The sequence below is a fragment of the Leptodactylus fuscus genome, chromosome 5 (assembly GCF_031893055.1).
Source record: "Leptodactylus fuscus isolate aLepFus1 chromosome 5, aLepFus1.hap2, whole genome shotgun sequence".
NCBI classification, from domain to species: domain Eukaryota; kingdom Metazoa; phylum Chordata; class Amphibia; order Anura; family Leptodactylidae; genus Leptodactylus; species Leptodactylus fuscus.
In genome coordinates, this window is record NC_134269.1 from 30,330,651 (window position 1) to 30,351,431 (window position 20,781).

The following is a 20,781-nucleotide window of genomic DNA, read 5'->3' on the forward strand; positions in this document are numbered from 1 at the left end:
ACTTTTTATTGGTACTGATGACTTTTTGACTTTTGATGTTCCTATTTTTTAAAAAGGAATGAGGTTAAAAAAAGGAGCCCCCTCCCTCCATAAACCAATCTGATACAACAGCGAATATTGATGCTGCGCCATCATAGAGGTTTAATAGAAGGGAATGGAGTTATCGCCATCCCAGCTGTTCCTGCAGGAACTCCTTAGCTCCTTTCCTTTTATGACGCACATGTTCAGCAAATATTGGGAATGGGTTGCGTTTTCCCTTCATGATTATGGAGTCATCTTGTTTTAGTTCTGTTAAAAGAATTTAGATATCTGCTTTATACTAACCCCATGGATTGTAGGAAACTGTTGTATGGAGATCACTTACTGGAGTGGCATATGCTACACCAGCCTGGATTTCCTCTATGCCAGAGTAAGATGTGTCTGATTTATTAAGACCATCATAGTCAATTCCAGTGTGGGTGACGTAAGCAGGACTCTCATTGTGTCTCCTAGGAATCCTTCTCCAAATCATAAAGACCTGTATATCAGAGAGCTCAGCTTCTCTCCTCTATCATATAACCCTATATATCACAGAGCTCAGCTTCTCTCCTCTATCATATAACCCTATATATCACAGAGCTCAGCTTCTCTCCTCTATCATATAACCCTATATATCACAGAGCTCAGCTTCTCTCCTCTATCATATAACCCTATATATCACAGAGCTCAGCTTCTCTCCTCTATCATATAACCCTATATATCACAGAGCTCAGCTTCTCTCCTCTATCATATATCCCTATATATCACAGAACTCAGCTTCTCTCCTCTATCATATAACCCTATATATCACAGAGCTCAGCTTCTCTCCTCTATCATATAACCTATATATCACAGAGCTCAGCTTCTCTCCTCTATCATATATCCCTATATATCACAGAACTCAGCTTCTCTCCTCTATCATATAACCCTATATATCACAGAGCTCAGCTTCTCTCCCTCTATCATATACTATATATCACAGAGCTCAGCTTCTCTCCTCTATCATATAACCCTATATATCACAGAGCTCAGCTTCTCTCCTCTATCATATAACCTATATATCACAGAGCTCAGCTTCTCTCCCTCTATCATATACTATATATCACAGAGATCAGCTTTTCTCCCTCTGTCATATAACCCTATATATCACAGAGCTCAGCTTCTCTCCTCTATCATATAACCCTATATATCACAGAGCTCTGCTTCTCTCCTCTATCATATAACCCTATATATCACAGAGCTCAGCTTCTCTCCTCTATCATATAACCCTATATATCACAGAGCTCAGCTTCTCTCCTCTATCATATAATCCTATATATCACAGCTCAGCTTCTCTCCTCTATCCTATATATCACAGAGCTCAGCTTCTCTCCTCTATCATATACTATATATCACAGAGCTCAGCTTCTCTCCCTCTATCATATAACCCTATATATCACAGAGCTCAGCTTCTCTCCTCTATCCTATATATCACAGAGCTCAGCTTCTCTCCTCTATCATATAACCCTATATATCACAGAGCTCAGCTTCTCTCCTCTATCATATAACCCTATATATCACAGAGCTCAGCTTCTCTCCTCTATCATATATCCCTATATATCACAGAGCTCAGCTTCTCTCCTCTATCATATAACCTATATATCACAGAGCTCAGCTTTTCTCCTCTATCATATATCCCTATATATCACAGAACTCAGCTTCTCTCCTCTATCATATAACCCTATATATCACAGAGCTCAGCTTCTCTCCCTCTATCATATAACCCTATATATCACAGAGCTCAGCTTCTCTCCTCTATCATATAACCTATATATCACAGAGCTCAGCTTCTCTCCCTCTATCATATACTATATATCACAGAGATCAGCTTTTCTCCCTCTGTCATATAACCCTATATATCACAGAGCTCAGCTTCTCTCCTCTATCATATAACCCTATATATCACAGAGCTCAGCTTCTCTCCTCTATCATATAATCCTATATATCACAGCTCAGCTTCTCTCCTCTATCCTATATATCACAGAGCTCAGCTTCTCTCCTCTCTCATATACTATATATCACAGAGCTCAGCTTCTCTCCCTCTATCATATAACCCTATATATCACAGAGCTCAGCTTCTCTCCTCTATCCTATATATCACAGAGCTCAGCTTCTCTCCTCTATTATATACTATATATCACAGAGCTCAGCTTCTCTCCCTCTATCATATACTATATATCACAGAGATCAGCTTTTCTCCCTCTGTAATATTCTGCAGCAGAAATCACCTTACAGGTTCTCTTTTAATGTTATCTGCTCCAATACGACTCTCGTGTGATCTTGTGAAATCTAACCTCCTCCTTATTTCTTCAGGCCCTGCAGTTAGTAAGTATTGATGAGAGTGGTCTGCTCCATCTACACAAGAGCGCCCTGCACAGGTGTTTCCTGCATCGACAGATTGAAGAATACCCCGTCTACCTGATCAGTGTGGTTGGAGAGTGGCGTACAGGAAAATCATTCCTAATGAATTACATAGTGAAAGCCCTTCAAAGCCAGGTGAGAGGACATTACATTGTTCTAGTGGAAGTTTCTTCATAAAGATAAAAGAGGTGAAGACAATGCAGTTGCACGTTGATTTCGAGGGGTACCTGAGGGACCCCAAAAGCCTGTCTGACACCAGTATCATATAGGTGAGGGCCCTGTTACAGATTTCACATTAGATCCCAGGAGCTTCAGGTTATTCCTCTGCTACCAAGAAACTAGAACTATTAATGGATAGAGATGAGCAAACCAGTTACTATCAGGCCGGGTTCTGTACAACAACCGCCAAACCATTAAAAAAGATAAAAAGTAACTTCGCTTTAATAAATCAGTGAAAGACTGAAAAACAGCAAATAACCCAACAATTATTAAAAGTTAGCTGTAAAATGCATGCTACGCGTTTCATGCTTTATCGGGCATACATATCCACCTCGTATCATGATTTATGTATATCCTCTAATCAGAAATGGACCGTGTCAGAGCTAGTTAGCATATCAGGTACCCAAACTAACAGCACTGATTGCTCAGGAATGGTGGAGCTAGAGAAAAAATTCCAACTGTGCTGGAATCAGTGCTCCTCAGTACACCCCCCACCCCACAGTATTATATGCTCCTCAGTACACCCCTCCACCTCACTGTCTTATATGCTCCTCAGTACACCCCCCACCACACAGTATTATATGCTCCTCAGTACACCCCCCACCCCACTGTATTATATGCTCCTCAGTACACCCCCCAACACACAGTATTATATGCTCCTCAGTACACCCCCCAGCACACAGTATTATATGCTCCTCAGTACACCCCCCACCACACAGTATTATATGCTCCTCAGTACACCCCCACCAAACAGTATTATATGCTCCTCAGTACACACCCCCACCCTACTGTCTTATATGCTCCTCAGTACGCCCCTCAGCCCACTGTATTATATACTCCTCAGCATCACCCCCTCTGTATTATATAGTCCTCAGTACCCTCCCACTGTATTATATACTGCTCAGTACCCCCCCACTGTATGATATGCTCCTCAGTAACCCCCCCCCCCCACTGTGTTATATACTCTTCAGTAAACCCCCAACCCACTGTATTATATGCACCTCAGTACGCCCCCCCACCCTACAGTATTATATGCTCCTCAGTACACCCCCCCACCCCACTGTCTTATATGCTCCTCAGTACACCCCCCCACCCCACTGTATTATATACTCCTCAGCATCACCCCCCCTCTGTATTATATAGTCCTCAGTACCCTCCCACTGTATTATATACTGCTCAGTACCCCCCCACACTGTATGATATGCTGCTCAGTAACCCCCCCCACTGTATTACATACTCTTCAGTATGCCCCCCACCCCACTGTACTATATGCACCTCGGTACGCCCCTCACCCCACAGTATTATATGTTTGAGGGACAGTGAACTGGCCCCCTGTTTGAAAAGTTTGAGGACCCCTGCCCCACACCATAGCAGCCATGAAACTACAATGAGACCAAGCACCCCCCGCATTATGCTGGCTATCAATAGAAGGAGTTCAGTGTGACAGAGGAGGAAAACCTCCATTGGCACTGTGCTAGATTAAGGGATCAGTGGTTATGGGTCACAGGACAGGAAAACTCTTCAGTGGGGTGGGGGTTGTGATAAATACCTGGGTGGGGGAGAGGTTCGTTCAAAGGTTTGGTATAGGGTCCAGCACTTTTATAAAAACCCTCAGCATACAGTCATGTTGGAAACAAGTGATGAGGTTTAACCCGTATTATTCTCCTATAACTAGGTTTTGGATGGTTGGCTCACATTGGATATTGGACCATATGACAACATATACGTTTACCTTAGTGATTAAAGAGGTTATTTCCATGTATTCTTATTTATATTTGTAGGAGACAACTAATGAATTTGATCTTGGAGCAGAAGATGAGATATTGAAGGGCTTTCCTTGGAAACCAGGCGCAGACAAAGTTACTTGTGGGATTTGGATCTGGAGTAAACCCTTCATTTTAGAGAAAAATGGACAGAAAGTAAGTTATACGCTTTATTTTCCATATGGATGGGCTACATCTATTCTGAGGTCCAGCCAGGTTGATAGGTGTCCTCCAAGACTATGCAGTATAGTGGTGTGTAACAGCGCCTCCTATCCTTATCTCTGCAGATAGCGGTATTTCTATTGGACACAGAAGGTTCCATGGATATAGAAGGTGATAAAAAGTCCAACATAAAGATGTGCCGGTTAACCCTCCTCCTCAGCTCACACCTTGTAAGTAACCTTTATATTAGCAATGGTGGTACGTATCATCAAAGTGGATGTCCCATATGGATCACTGGCGATCAGGTGGCCTTGGTGCAGTTGGCCAGACATTTTTCTGGAGGTGATGTGGGATATTACATGGCAGCCAGAAAAATGGATGGATTGGTATTTGGTTTGTGATCATTTTTGGTCCAATGGGAAGGGAGATCTTGGAAAAAGTGAAAGGAATCAAAAGCCGAACACCGTCCTCTACAATGGCCGTAAAGCCTTATTAGTTAATAGGACTAAGCTTTTAACCTCTTACAGTATATATGTACAATGGTTTCAGAAATAGGCTTAATAGTTTATTTTTGTCAATTAACAAAATGATGTGAATGAAGAAAAGAGAAATCTAAATCCCATCAATATTTGGTGTGACCTTTGCACTTTGGAGGAGGAGTCCTGGAAGTGATGATACGGCCCCCACAGAGTCCTTTACTATGACTCGAAGGTGACAGTGGTATCTAACTTATATCCGGAGATATCACCGGTAGGGTTGAGCGATCGTGTTCGGAAAAGATCGGATTCCGATCGGCGATCGAGAAAATTTCACGATCGCCATCGGAATTCCGAACACGATCTTTTTATGTGGGATCGAGATCGGTGATTTTTCCCACAATGCATTGCTTAGCCTTCACACTGAGTATACGATGTATACTCAGTGTGAAGGCTTCGCTGCAGTTCCATAGGAATGAATGGAAGCAGCCGACACACAGCCTTAACCCCCTGCGCGCCGGCTGCCTCCATTCATTCGAATGGAAGGCTAAACTAAATCTCTAGCAGCTACTTACCTCTAGAGATGGCTGCTCCAGTGCCCTCCTTCTTCTTGCCTCACTGCCCCTCCTCCCATGTTAGTGTTTAAAGCGCTAGGTAGGCGGGGCTTGTGGCTTAGAGTGTGGGCGGGTACAGGGCGGGGAGACGTGACATCTCCCCTCCCAGTATCCGCCCACACTCTCCTAACCCGCCCACACTCTCCTAACCTGGCAGGGAGGGGGCAGCGAAGGAAGAAAAGCAGCGTGGAGCAGCAGCGAGACGTAGAATGAAGGCACGGTGCACAGGACCAGCCATCTCTGGAGGTAAGTGGACACTAGGGGGTAGGATTGCTTTTAAAATCCGATCTCCAATTAATAAAAAAATCCCATTGACTTGCATTGGAATCGGAATTGGGATTGAGATCGGGTTCGAATGAAAAATGATCGGAAATCGGATTTTAAAATCGATCCTGAAAAGTCAAGATCGGCTCAACCCTAATCACCGGTTGAAATCACAGTTGGGATTACTGCAAGCAGCACTTTTCTCTCTGCATGTTTCATGTGGAAACCACAAGGTCCTCATTATAGTCTAAGGCTGCATTCACACGGAGTAAACGCTGGCGTTTTTTGTGTGTTTTTTGCACATAGCGCCGCGTTTACGCCGCGTAGCGTCGCGTTAACGCCACGTATACGCCGCGTTAACGCCGGGCAACGCCACCGCTAAATAGCGCGGCGTTAACGCGGCGTATACGCGGCGTTAACGCGACGCTACGCGGCGTAAACGCGGCGCTATGTGCAAAAAACACACAAAAAACGCCAGCGTTTACTCCGTGTGAATGCAGCCTAAGGGGTCCGTGTGGTTTCTTAGCTAACCGCTTTTTAAGACGTATAGGTTTACATTCGGGGGGGGGGGTGTCCCCAAGCGGACTCCCCTAACAGAATACCGAACGCAGATGTGAACTGGGCCCTATTGGTTGGTGTGTGTCACTGAACCCGGGCAATGATGAGCTACACAGAAATCTCAAGACATATAGAACATTGATACCAGATGGAGATTTCTAACAATAAAGGACAAAACGACTGTTATAGATAATAGACACTATACCCATAGGCAATAAATAACCTAAAGCTATACAGCTACATGTGAATGATAATGTACAGCAAAACACCAAAGTATAAGAACCCCAATGTGTGTATCACTTGTCTTGCTTTTGTGTTGTTCCAGGTGTACAATGTCAATTCCACCATAAAGGAATCAGATATTGACTATCTTGAGGTGAGTAAAAATAAGAATTACCTAAAGGGAGTCTGTCAGTAGTAAATCTGTTATAAACCTAATCCCAGTACCTTGTAAAGATGACTCTACAGTTTCCAAATACAGTCCTATGAAAAAGTTTGGGCACCCCTATTAATCTTAATCATTTTTAGTTCTAAATATTTTGGTATTTGCAACAGCCATTTCAGTTTGATATATCTAATAACTGATGGACACAGTAATATTTCAGGATTGAAATGAGGTTTATTTTACTAACAGAAAATGTGCAATATGCATTAAACCAAAATTTGACCGGTGCAAAAGTATGGGCACCTCAACAGAAAAGTGACATTAATATTTAGTAGATCCTCCTTTTGCAAAGATAACAGCCTCTAGTCGCTTCCTGTAGCTTTTAATCAGTTCCTGGATAAAGGTATTTTGGACAAACAATTCAAGTTCAGTTAAGTTAGATGGTCGCCGAGCATGGACAGCCCGCTTCAAATCATCCCACAGATGTTCAATGATATTCAGGTCTGGGGACTGGGATGGCCATTCCAGAACATTGTAATTGTTCCTCTGCATGAATGCCTGAGTTGATTTGGAGCGGTGTTTTGGATCATTGTCTTGCTGAAATATCCATCCCCGGCGTAACTTCAACTTCGTCACTGATTCTTGAACATTATTCTCAAGAATCTGCTGATACTGAGTGGAATCCATGCGACCCTCAACTTTAACAAGATTCCCGGTGCCGGCATTGGCCACACAGCCCCAAAGCATGATGGAACCTCCACCAAATTTTACAGTGGGTAGCAAGTGTTTTTCTTGGAATGCTGTTTCTTTTTGGACGCCATGCATAACGCCTTTTTTTATAACCAAACAACTCAATCTTTGTTTCCAAAATGAAGCCGGCTTGTCCAAATGTGCTTTTTCATACCTCAGGCAACTCTATTTGTGGCGTACGTGCAGAAACGGCTTCTTTCTCATCACTCTCCCATACAGCTTCTATTTGTGCAAAGTGCGCTGTATAGTTGACCGATGCACAGTGACACCATCTGCAGCAAGATGATGCTGCAGCTCTTTGGAGGTGGTCTGTGGATTGTCCTTGACTGTTCTCACCATTCTTCTTCTCTGCCTTTCTGATATTTTTCTTGGCCTGCCACTTCTGGGCTTAACAAGAACTGTCCCTGTGGTCTTCCATTTCCTTACTATGTTCCTCACAGTGGAAACTGACAGGTTAAATCTCTGAGACAACGTTTTGTATCCTTCCCCTGAACAACTATGTTGAACAATCTTTGTTTTCAGATCATTTGAGAGCGGGCTGTCCATGTTCGGCGACCATCAAACTTAACTGAACTTGAATTGTTTTGTAGAAAGAAATGGTCCAAAATACCTTCATCCAGGATCCAGGAACTGATTAAAAGCTACAGGAAGCGACTAGAGGCTGTTATCTCTGCAAAAGGAGGATCTACTAAATATTAATGTCACTTTTCTGTTGAGGTGCCCATATTTTTGCACCGGTCAAATTTTGGTTTAATGCATATTGCGCATTTTCTGTTAGTACAATAAACCTCATTTCAATCCTGAAATATTACTGTGTCCATCAGTTATTAGATATATCAAACTGAAATGGCTGTTGCAAACACCAAAATATTTAGAACTAAAAATGATTAAGATTAATAGGGGTGCCCAAACTTTTTCATAGGACTGTATATCTCTGTTATTCAGCTTTGAAGCCCCATTTACACATAAATCGCTGTTGTATTGTTATGCAAATGAGGGTAAAGTGCTTTGCTTGGGAATCTACAGTAGAGCTAAGGCCTGGTTCACATCTGCGTTTGCTAATCCGTTTGGGGAGTGCACAGAATACTGAATACATTGACAAGTGGTGAGCAGTGAAAGCAAATGGACCCCGTAGACTATAATGGAGTCCGTGTGCTTTCCGCGTGCTGCTCGCACAAGTCATGCGGACATGAAAGTAGATCACAAAGTACTTTTCTGTCTGCATGTTCCGTGCAGACACCGTGCGGAAAGTACACGGACCCAATTATAGTCTATGGGGTCCTTGTGCTCTCATAAGCTCTCCGCTTGCCAATGCATACGGTATTCCATTCGGAGGAGTCGGTCTCCCCCAGACGGAATACCAAACACAAATGTGAACCAGACATTACATGGAAATGGGTCTCCAATACTGAATAACAGAGGTATATTTGGAAACTGTAGAATCATCTGTGCAAGGTACCACCAATGTGCTTTTTACATTACTTGCATTTATGGTAATAATTTCTGTTATTTTCCAGATTTACTGTGATGAAATTGACTGTAAGGAACGGAAAAGTTTAAAGGTAAAGTACGATATAATGGCAAAAATAAAGTTTGCACGAGCTCCTACAGATCTAGTTATATATAACATAATAATTAGAATCTGCATGTTATCTGAAAAGTTGTGCATAGTAACAGTGATGCACATGTAAGAAGATACTGGTGCATTATTTTCTATGGCTCACTGTAGGAAATAAATGGGCTCACGAAAGGCATGAAAGGCAAATGGATATCAATTATGTTCCGACTTTACTGTTTTCCTACTTACCCTACAATGCACAGGGTGTCGTGTTCAGGCCAGTCAGGGCCTTTATTAAGACTGACAAACAAAACACCAGTTTTAATAAATCTGCCCCAATATTTTTTAGACTAAATTGATGGTAGTCATGCTCTGTAGACAGATAGAACTACTATCATACCAAACCATAGCCCCTGCTCTTTTTAACAACTTGAGAGAGGATCAATAGTAGAAAACCATAGGAAGAACCGGTAATCCTATTTTATTTTGTTTTGTCACTTTTTTTTCTTATTTTATTTCAGTACTTTGATTTCTTGGTTCGGAATTGGTATGACCCAAACAAATGTGGATCAAGTGATGCTGAAGCCTACATCAAAGCTGAAATTGAGGTTGGCAGTTTTATGTTCATTCATCATTTTATTACATTTACACAAAATATTCAATAAAATTGCTTTAGTCTGCCATATAAGAGTCCAAGAATTCTAAGAATTTAGTAATGAACTGCCCGGTAATGCGTACTGAACTGAAATTTATGTGACTGTCAAGTATCATTGCTTCCCGACATCTGCCATGATAGTATGGCGGATGTTGGATATATAAACATGACTCTCTCTCTTTCATACAACATAGACCTAGTAGCAGTGTCTTTTGGGGGCGTAACTACCGGCTGCCACAGGGCCCGGGACATTAGGGGCCCAGCAGAAGTCGCTACCGCTGCAAATTTTTTTTTTGTAATAGGCCATCACCTGCTGGAGTAACTGGAGTAACTCCAGCAGGTAACGGGCCCTATTTACTTACCAATCCTGGCACCTGCTCATGGCCGCCGATGCTTCCCCTCTGCAGGAGCCAGGATCTTTAAGTAAGGCCGCGGGCCTGCGAACCCCACAATCAGTGGCGTAACTAGGAATGGTGGCTAACTTTTGACATGGGGCCCCCTGACCGACGCCGAAGACCTCGACCGACCCCTCCTACGCATTTCTGCGTGTTCTATTATGCCCCATATTGGCCCCTTAACACAGTATTATGTCCCTTAGTGGCCCCTGCACACAGTATTATGTCCCTTAGTGGCCCCTGCACACAGTATTATGTCCCTTAGTGGCCCCTGCAAACAGTATTATGTCCCTTAGTGGCCCCTGCACACAGTATTATCCCCCATAGTGGCCCCTGCACACAGTATTATCCCCCATAGTTGCCCCTGCACAGAGTATTATCCCCCATAGTTGCCCCTGCACACAGTATTATACCCCATAGTGGCCCCTGCACACAGTATTATACCCCATAGTGGCCCCTGCACACAGTATTATGTCCCATAGTGGCCCCTGCACACAGTATTATGTCCCATAGTGGCCCCTGCACACAGTATTATGTCCCATAGTGGCCCCTGTACATAGTATTATGTCCCTTAGTGGCCCCTGAAAACAGTATTATCCCCCATAGTTGCCCCTGCACACAGTATTATGGAAACACAATACTGAGGCAACGATGAATTTGCAACACTCCGAATTCTAAAATCTTCAATTCTTTATTTCATCAAATCTTCTTAAAAAATAGATAGACCATAGAGCAAGCAGTCAGACAGAAAACACACGTGAAAATAAAATCGCTTCACTAACGCGTTTCGGGGGGCAGCCCCCCTTAATCATAGACCCCCGAGTATAATGATAGCAGCGGTAGCGGCTGTCACCGGGCCCCTAATGTCCCGGGCCCTGTGGCAGCTGCCTCTGCTGCTATGGCCGTAGTTACACCACTGCTCACAATCACTATCATTATATTCAGGGGGGGGGGGCTCTTTTCAGACCTTCAAGTATAATGATCGGCGGCCAAGGAGAGGTGAGGGAACATAAAACAACGCTGTTACTTACCTTTCCTAGCTCTGGAAGGCTTGGTGACGTCATGTGGGCCGGGGCTTGTGTCCTTATGTGTCACAACACAATCTCCGACTGAAGTGATGTCTCTTCCATCATTGAAGATGGGCGACATTAGCAGGGAGTGCGCTGGAGCCCAGGAGAGGTAAGTAACAGTGTTTTTTATGTTTGTATCTTCCCCTGGGTCATCGATTATTATACCCTGGGGTCTGAAAAGTCTGCCTTGTATTGCAGCTTTGTCCCATTCAAGGAATATGAAATTTCTAAACTGGACAAATTGAACTAAATTAAGTTTATGACTATAAAGACTTTTGTTATGTTTTGTTGAACAGAAGATGAAGAAAAGATACAAGGACTGCACATTTTTGGAGGTTCTTGAACATTGTTCTCATAAATGCTACTTGATGCCACAACCAGGCAATAAAATCCCTAGGAGCGAAGAAGGAAGACTTAAAGGTAATGATGGTTTCTCTATTCACATTATTTTTCTATGTAGCTTTTTGCAGCTACACAGCAGCTGACGTGCTGCAGAAACATCCACAATGTGTGGACTGGAGGGGTGTGGAATGACAGGTCCCACTGCCAATCCTACCTGCCATTCCTAAAAAATCCAGCACAATACTGAGCATGTAACAAAAATGCTCAGCAGACAAAAGCTGTCTGCTGAGAACAAGTTATTCCTGGACTTTCTCTCATCTTGCCCACCTGAGTAGTCTGGGCGAGATATACACCCCCTCCATTATTTTGCCAGCCATCAGCTTACAAATTATATAAAAGCTTGCCTGAAAAAAATAATTCCAAATAAGTTTATTGTGTAGGTTCTTATGAGTATACAGACTGCAGAACTTTTTAATTGTATTTTTAATTTCATTTTTTTTAATTTTGCTCATTGTACTTTGTGGCTGCTAACCACTTTAGATGCTGCAGTCAATTGTGACTGCAGCATCTAAGCAGTACTCACTTGGACAATGGCCTATGGAGCAGTTCCAAGTCAAATCAGTTTAGTTGCACAATGTGTCCAGACCTGCTGCTTTACAATCAATTTTGGACAGCGCTGGTCACCTTTGTTAAAGAGAACAGCTCTCATGACATGTCTGTTTAAGGTTAAGACCCCACACAGAGAATCACTGCAAAAAAAACCAAAAAACGCTAAGAAACACATCACGTATTTTTCCGCAGTTTTCTTCACAGAAAGTTCAGAGTTTTCCTCTCCAGACTTTCTAATTCTATTATAACTATACAGAAAACGCCAAGATTTGAGAACATAGGGCCAGAAAACGTAATCACAGGCAAGTGGCAAATCTCAATGTTAGATTTAAATACTCCACTTCAGCTCTGGATTGGCAATAGGCAGCACTCTGAATGGCTCTTTGACTAATAAGCGACTGATAAGACAAGACCCAGCCACAGTTTGACTAGAAATGTCAGAAATCTCAATGTCCAAGTTCATGCTCACAGCTGACACTTTAAGGCAGACCTGGGCAATGTACGGCCCACGGGCCCTCTGACTGCTTCTATCCGGCCTGCATAGCTTTTGGAAGTTTGTTCAGGGACCTGTGATGACATCATCACAGCTTATCACCCGGATAGGCTATGACTCGTTAGTGGGCGGAGCCACACGGGACTGTGTGCTTACTGCAAGCTGCTGGCAATGGAGGCTGCTGGATAATAAAGAAGAGAGGAGACAGCGTGTGTAAGAGGGGGGAATTAGGGGCAGATGTAGGGGGCAGTTCAACTGAATGCACATGGAGGGGGGACATTAAATGGGTGCAGATGGAGGGTGAAATTAAACTGGGTCAGCTGGAGGAGGATATTAAACCATGGGGGGTAGTTGGAGGGGGACATGTCTGCCTCTAGTTACGCCCAGTTTAATGTCCCCCTCCAACTATCCCCACTGTTTAATGTCCCCTCTATTTTTTGCTAGTTTATACTGGGGCACCAGTAGAAGGACTTAATACTGTGGGACATTTGGAGGGAAATGTTATAATGTGGGGGTGTATAATGTTAGGGTGATTGTAGGAGGATTATACTTTGTGGGGGAACATGGAAAGATGATTGAGAGTGGGTGGAGTCAGCGTAGAAGTGGGTGAAGCTAAATTTGCAGCGGCGCGCATAGACCTCTAGAACCATTACAATTTCTCATGTGGCTCCATGGGAAAATTAATTGCCCACCCCCTGCTTTAAGGTTACCAATGACCACTAGCTAAGCTTTTCCTAGGTCTGCTCATCCTATCAGAACCTTAAGACACAGACCCAATCATAACATCTCTACTTCACCCTCCAATCCTGGGTTAAGGCGGGGTATTTAAAGCTTTGCTTTTGCATAGTTATTTGCCTGTGATTGTTTTGTGCATCTAGCTTTGCTTTTGATTTGGCTATATCTGTGTCCTCTTGGATTTGGCCCAAGACATTAACCATGTGATTACCGGTTCCATACATTTATATTATTGATATTACTATAACTATCTTTTGCCGTTTTCCTAGATATGGATGAAGAATTCCTGGACAGTCTGAAAACATATCTGTTAAGTGTAGTGGAAAGAGTCCAGCTCAGTATTGGATCTGCGGTCGGGGGAAATACACTGACGTGTAGTGAGATGTTCCAGATGGTGCAGGTCTGTATCACAGTTACTAAAGAAAGTGAATTGTCTAAATCTAATGCCATGTATAGTTGGCCAAAAAAATATTTAACAGGGCTTTCCAACAAACGTAACTATATTATAAAAGTTGGGTATTAAAGATTTTCTCTAGCCATCTTTGTGGTGACGGTCTTGTGTCTTGCCAATGGAGATGACCATGAATGGTGCAATTTTCTATGGTTGGAAACCAGACATGATGTCCTTATGGTGGACAGGTTATCAGGTTATTACACTACATGTATGAGAAGATAATCCGACCGTAATAAGGAAGTCATGGTAGGTTAGGCCTTCCACAACTCTCTGTCAGCGTGATTTGGGACACTAAGCCATCCACAGGCCCTACTCTTATGGACCGAGGGGTTTAGAGTCCCAAATCAACCTGTTAAAAATTCATTTTTAACGTTTTATCCTATGGTTGTGATATTCCCTGTCATAAAATGTGCAAGTCCCTTATGGCAGTCATAACCCCCCAATGGCAGCCTTTACCCCACCATATCAGCCAAAGACTAACAAAAATGCCACAATGCCCCCATAAAAGTCATAGTCAGTGACCCTACAAAAGCCACAATGCCCTCAGCCACAGCTACAATACCATCAATGTCCTTATGATAGCAACACTGCCTGCCTGTAGCCACAGTGAACTAGCCATATTACGCTCTCTGTTAGCCACAATACCCCCATCACTGCCACAAAGCGGCCTTTCCAGCCACAATGCCCTTTTGCCATCAACATAGTCCTGTGTCTCAAAGCCATCAGTGCCCGATGACAATCATAAAGATCCCAATGCTCTCTATTCCATGACAGTAAAGCCGCCATATCACCCTTACTATCCACAATGACCCATGTGTACTCACCACTTCGATCCCATTACATCCATAGTACCGCACACAGTATCTACTTATTTACACGTACCTGTCACAAGCGTGTATTTCTGTATCTGACACGTGACATAACATGCGAAACTACACATACACTACACAAGAAACAAGACCTTAGTACAGAAAAACTATGAAGTTTTTGGATCTAAAACGTGAAAAACTCTCAATGTGTGTCCTATTGCAGGTGTATTTGTCATACATTAATGATCTGAAGTGCAAAATCTCCAATCCTTCAGAGGTGAGTTATATGTGTGTATTATACTGTACATGTCTGAGTTGGGTAATGTCACGTATACGTCATATTGCTAATTTTATATAGTGTTTTCTTCTCCATTACACTCCAAAGATATGCAATGCCCCCTGAATATACTAATGTTACATAAGTGGTGGTCAAGGAATGCAGAGACGGCTTAAGAGCGACCCCCACGTGTTGAAAATGTCACGGCAAAAAACGCGTTGCTTTACAGTACTTGCAAAGTGGATGAGATTCACTAGAAACCCATCCACACATTGCAGAATTGTCGCCGTTTCCAAAACCTTTGCGTTCCAGCATGTCAATTATACCTAAGGAAACAGCAGCGGTTTTCTTATAGAAGTAATTGAAGCAGAAAAACTATCTGTGACAAGCGTTACGGGAAAAACCGCAACGCATTTCCACCTCTTTTTTGCGGCAGCCCTCTATGTGGGCCCTTGGCCTTAAGAGGATGACTTTAAAGAGGACCTTTCACCAATTCCAACTCTGTATCCTTCAATAGCTGCTGCTCCACTGATTTTGTCGCAGTTGGAATTTTTTCTCTAGCCCCCACCATTCCTGAGCAATCATTCCTGCTTACAACTCTACAGTATATAGCTATTGAGGCTGGTTATGGACGAGCCTCAATGGTTATATTACCATAGCTAGAAACTTCCTCGCTGCCCAGGGCTCCCACGATTTTGCGGCATGGGAGCTGTCCTGCACCGATAAAGGTACGAGGTTGGTGGTGCCCTAGGCAGGGGAGTTCTGACTTTGATGGCAAACCAGTAGCTAGGGTGGCCACCATAATTAAAAGCCCAACCTCCACCATAATAGTATGGCGGATATCGGAAATGGGTTCATGTAGTGAAACAGTAAAAACTCAATAAAAAATTCTGTGGAACTGCAGTCTGCAGTGGTTGTGACGTCCCAGGGCCGGTTTGGCTACAGCGGAGGCAGAGGAACAAGAGTTTTGACCTCCCAGCTGCCCCCTGCAAAAGAAATAAATGGGATCCAAGGTGTATATTAGTAATATAGCTTACCCAGTGCAGGGAATGTAATATGTTATATAATCCCTTGGATAACCCAATTGATATCAGTTAATATAAAAACTACAACTCGTCCTGCAAATAACAAGTACTTAAACAGCTTTTGTCAATCAAAAAATAAAAAACGAAGGCTCTTGGCATGTATTAATGAGAAAAATATTTAAAGGGGTCATCCATTTTAAATAATATGGTCCAAATAACAGGGTACATCACTACAAAACACTTCCTTATATACAACAGCACTGTTTATCTGATTTATTTTTAGGTCCGTTGACCTCAACTGTGACGTTTCGTTTGCAAGATCACTACCCCTCTCTGTGAGCAGTGCAGCCAGCAAAGAAACATCACAGCATCATGTAACCTTGGATGTGGGAAAGATTTATTACCTTTGATTTCATCGCAGAGGAGAGTGGAGTAGGGAGGCGTACACAGAGTGAGCGGAGGCAGATGAATCATGGGAAATGTAGTTTGTCCATAGATTCACTGCAAGTAAATAACAGTGATACAAGAAGCAGCAAGTAAAATAAAGCCAAGCAAAGGGTACAGTGAGGATTTAGCACTGCCACATCCCCTTTAATCCTCTAAAGATTGCAGTGTCCAGAAGGCCCAAAATGGGCTCATATAACAAAAAATAACCGTGGCTGAAAGTGTTGGCTGAGGTATGGGAGATTGTTCAGTTCACGTCATTGTGATCTGTTTTCCATCTTACTGTTCCCTCTCCAGCTGTATAACATGAAAAAGAATCTGGAAAACATGCAAGAGAGAAAGGACGAGTTTCAGGATTTTCTCAATAACTGGGTAAGTCGTTGAACGCAACAGCCGGCATCCCCCTCCCCGTAATAATCTTCTCCATAGGGGCATTTCCCTCTCACTTTTTTGTTAAAGGGGTTTTCCAGGACTAAAATATTGATGACTTCAATATTAGATCAGCGGGGGTCAGACATCTGGGACCCTCACAGATCAACTATACTCTGGGGTCTCCTCAGTATCCAAAGTATAATAATCAGGGACCCGGGGAGTTAATCAAGTGTAAAAAACAATGTTACTTACCTCACCTGGGCTCTGGTTCTGGTCTTCAGGCATCTTCAAAGACGTCACGTCACAGACCACTGAGGCCTGTAAATTGGGCCTCAGTGGTCATGTGGGTTACCTTGGTGTCATTACGCTTCAGAACAGACCCTAGAGCAGGGGTGCCCAATACGTCGATCGCGATCTACTGGTCGATCCGAAGGACGTATGGGTTGATCGCGGGATCGGTGTCTGCTTGTTCACAGCGCAGAATGAGAATCATCTCCGGACACTGGCAGGCCGCGGCCTTGCAGTCATTCGCAGTCAGGGCTGCGGCGGCCCCGCCTGCCAGTGTCCAGAGATGATTCTCAGCCTGCTTTGTGAACAAGCAGACACCAGAGAGCTGTCTCCTGCTCTCACGCTCCGCCCACAGGCCCTGCCCCTGGCCCGCCCCACCCCCGCCCACAAGAAGTGGGTAGTAGATCTTATCCCTTGGTTAGTTTCTAAAGTAACTCACATGCTCAAAAAGTGTGAGCACCCCTGTCCTAGAGTATAATAGCAGGGTTTTTTTGCCATACTTATCGTTCCCCACTCCTGCCCACAGCCACCTATACCTCTCCTTCAGCCCTTCAGGGGGCCCTGTTAGTATCATGTTGCTGGCAGTCATGTCTTATGTGCAATGTGATGTGGGACACACAGTGTTACCTGGGGGCTGAAGGAGAAGCTGAGGTGGCCGTGGGCAGGAGTGGGGAATGGTAAGTAAATAGGTGCCTTACCTGCTGGAGTAACTCCAGCCTGTAATGTCCTAGTACAAAAAAAAAGCAAATTCCCATCAGGTTGCGGGTCACTTAGCAGCCGCTACAGCGGTAGTTTCACCCCTGGGTGTACAAGCTTTTGATCCCCCACCGATCTGATCGTGAGGACTTTACACTTCTAAGGACAGGTCATCAACATCTTACTTTTGGAAAAATAACTTTTGCCAGCTCCAACAAGTCCAGCTCTTTACATCAATCTGCTCTATTGATTCTGGCACAGATGGAATTTTCTCTAGCCCCATCATTCCTGAGTAATCAATGCTGTAGGTTTTGATGTATGATATGCTATTAAATCTGTGTACTGTCAGGAGGACAGACAAGGGGTGTGATTCTGCGCTCTGACACTGACTGCCTCTGAATCACGCCCCCTGCCTGACACCGCCCTTCTGACATTACAGAGCTTCAATAGCACATCAGTTACCAACATTACCTGCACTTGTTACTCAGGAATGGTGGGGGCTAGAGAGAAAATTACAACTGTGCTGTGGAGCGGCGCCTAATAACAGATGCTAAAATCTGGAATTGATAGAGGTGGTGAAAGGTCTTCTTTAATGTGATTCCCCCTTGCAGCTTTCTTACTCAACTTATTTTAGGGTACGTCTCTTGCAACCCTCTCCCAAAAAATCTCAGCCATAGTAGTGTGTAGTGCTGAGGTTGCCTATTTACTTCTGTGTGAATCATGGTTCCGTGTCCTAACCTCAGATCAACATGAAGTATAGCTGGCGCACATTTCCAGATTTCTGGTGTAAATGATAATAAATGTGGTGGGCCCAATGGTCTCCCCCCCCCACTATTTGGGAAAGTGGTGAGGGTGGTGCAGAAATAAAAAAAAAAAATCTTAATATTTTTTTAGCGTTAAATACTGATTTGTTCGGCTGGTCTATGACTGGCCTCATTAGTAATGTACAGAATCTCCCATAGGCTGCAATATTGTTGTATGGGACTGCAGGTTCAAGCCCTCTAAGGGGCAGCTAGTAAAACAGTAAAGAAATTTTAAAAAAAATAAAATGCTGAATTGAGCACATTGTGAATTTTTATGACAAAAATTTGGCCCTATACATCTAGTGTATTCTCTTAGTAGCTAGAGATGAGCGAGTAGTATTGGATTGAGTAGGTATTCGATCGAATACTACGGTATTCGAAATACTCGTACTCGATCGAGTACCACTCGCTATTCGAATGTAAAAGTTCGATGCAGAACCAGCATTGATTGGCCAATGCTATACAGTCGGCCAATTAATGCTGGTTCTTCTCCTATCTTTAGAAGTCTTCTCCATGCAGCTTCCCCGTGGCGTCTTCCGGCTCTGAAATCACTCTGCCAGACATCGGGCCTGGGCAGAGCTGACTGCGCATGTCCGCTTGTAGTGCGGCCATGTGCAGTCGACTCTGCCCAGGCCCGATGCCTGACAGAGTGAATTCAGAGCCAGAAGACGCCGCGGAGAAGCTGCACGGAGAAGACTTCTCGGAGGATCCAGCCCGACCCTCACTCGTGGACTTGGTAAGTATAATTTGATCAAACGTTGCTAGAGATGAGCAAACACTAAAATGTCCGATGTTCGAAATTCGATTCGAACAGCCGCACACTGTTCGACTGTTCGAACGGATTTCGAACCCCATTATAGTCTATGGGGGGAAATGCTTGTTTCAGAGGTACGCAAAATTCGATAAAATTATACTTACCAAGTCCACGAGTGAGGGTCGGGCTGGATCCTCCGAGAAGTCTTCTCCCGGCGCAGCGTCCCTGCGTCTTCTTCTGGCTGGAATTCACTCTGCCTAGGCATCGGGGCCTAGGCAGAGCCGACTGCACATGCGCGGTCATGCGCAGTCGGCTCTGCCCGGCCCGACGCCTGAGCAGAGCCGACAGCGCATGTGAGGGCATGCCCGCGCATGTGCAGTTGGCTCTGCCTAGGCCGCGGGGCCGCTGCACGGAGAAGACTTCTAAAGGGAAGAGAAGAACGCTGGTTCTGCATCGAACCTTAAACTTCGAACAGCTAGTAGTGTTCGATCGAGTACGAGTATTTTGAATACCATAGTATTCGATCGAACACTACTCGCTCATCTCTAAAAGTTGCCTACCCCTGAAACGAGCATTTTCCCCCCATAGAGTATAATAGGGTTCGATATCCGATTTGAGTAGTCGAATATTGTGCGGCTACTCGAAACGAATATCGAACCTCGAACATTTTACTGTTCGCTCATCTCTCTTAGTAGCCAAATGGCACATCTATGTAAAATGACATCAATCCCTGAATAGTGCAGTGTGACAATAAACTACTACTACGTACGTCTGCTCATTGCCTTCTCTCTCATTGTTTCAATAGCCTTTTTGGAAATTCAGAATAGGAGATGAGGTCGCTAACAAGATTCAGGAACTTCAAGAGAAATTTCAGGAATCTTTCCGGTATATAAGTAAAGAAGATCGCAGTGAACAACTGGAGAAGCTGAAGGTTTATCTGGTGACAGAAGGAGACAAGTTCTGCAAGCGGCACAATATTAAACTTCTGATAAATGGGATTCCTGCTTTGTTAACATTGGGGATGGCGGCGGCACCAGCGGCAGGAGTGTTTTTAGCTGCGGAGGCTGTAGCAGCACCATCTACAGGCGCAACACTTTTGGCTGGAGCGGCAGCAATCGGAAGGGCTGCGTTTGGTAGATGGTTTTAGATATGTAGTCAGTAACGGGAAAAATGTGATTCTGGTGGCGGAAGACTCTATAATGACATATAGCAATGCAACACTACACAGTATCAAATAAGGTTTAGGCTGAGGCCCCACGTTGCGGAAACACGGCTTTTTTTTTTGTTGCAGATTTTGCAGCGTTATTTGAGCCAAAGCCAGGAGGGGATTGAGCAGAAGGGAGAAGTCTAAGAACTTCCTATAGATTTCCCATTCCTTTGGCTTTTCCGTAAC

The 20,781-nt window shown here is 43.9% G+C and overlaps 1 protein-coding gene across 2 annotated transcripts in view; it reads left to right on the forward strand.

Moving 5' to 3' along the window:
- Positions 1–20,781, forward strand: part of LOC142202575 (RING finger protein 112-like) — a 37,199-nt gene extending 16,418 nt beyond the window's left edge. The window contains exons 3-13 of one of the 2 annotated variants that reach the window (XM_075272763.1): positions 2,371–2,553; positions 4,419–4,556; positions 4,688–4,792; positions 6,800–6,850; positions 9,127–9,171; positions 9,689–9,775; positions 11,584–11,707; positions 13,736–13,866; positions 14,953–15,006; positions 16,773–16,847; positions 20,194–20,781. In XM_075272763.1, coding sequence (XP_075128864.1) covers positions 2,371–2,553; positions 4,419–4,556; positions 4,688–4,792; positions 6,800–6,850; positions 9,127–9,171; positions 9,689–9,775; positions 11,584–11,707; positions 13,736–13,866; positions 14,953–15,006; positions 16,773–16,847; positions 20,194–20,535 — 1,335 coding nt within the window. In that variant the 3' untranslated portion in view covers positions 20,536–20,781. The remainder of the gene's footprint in view (positions 1–2,370; positions 2,554–4,418; positions 4,557–4,687; positions 4,793–6,799; positions 6,851–9,126; positions 9,172–9,688; positions 9,776–11,583; positions 11,708–13,735; positions 13,867–14,952; positions 15,007–16,772; positions 16,848–20,193) is intronic. The other variant, XM_075272764.1, reaches the window with a different exon arrangement.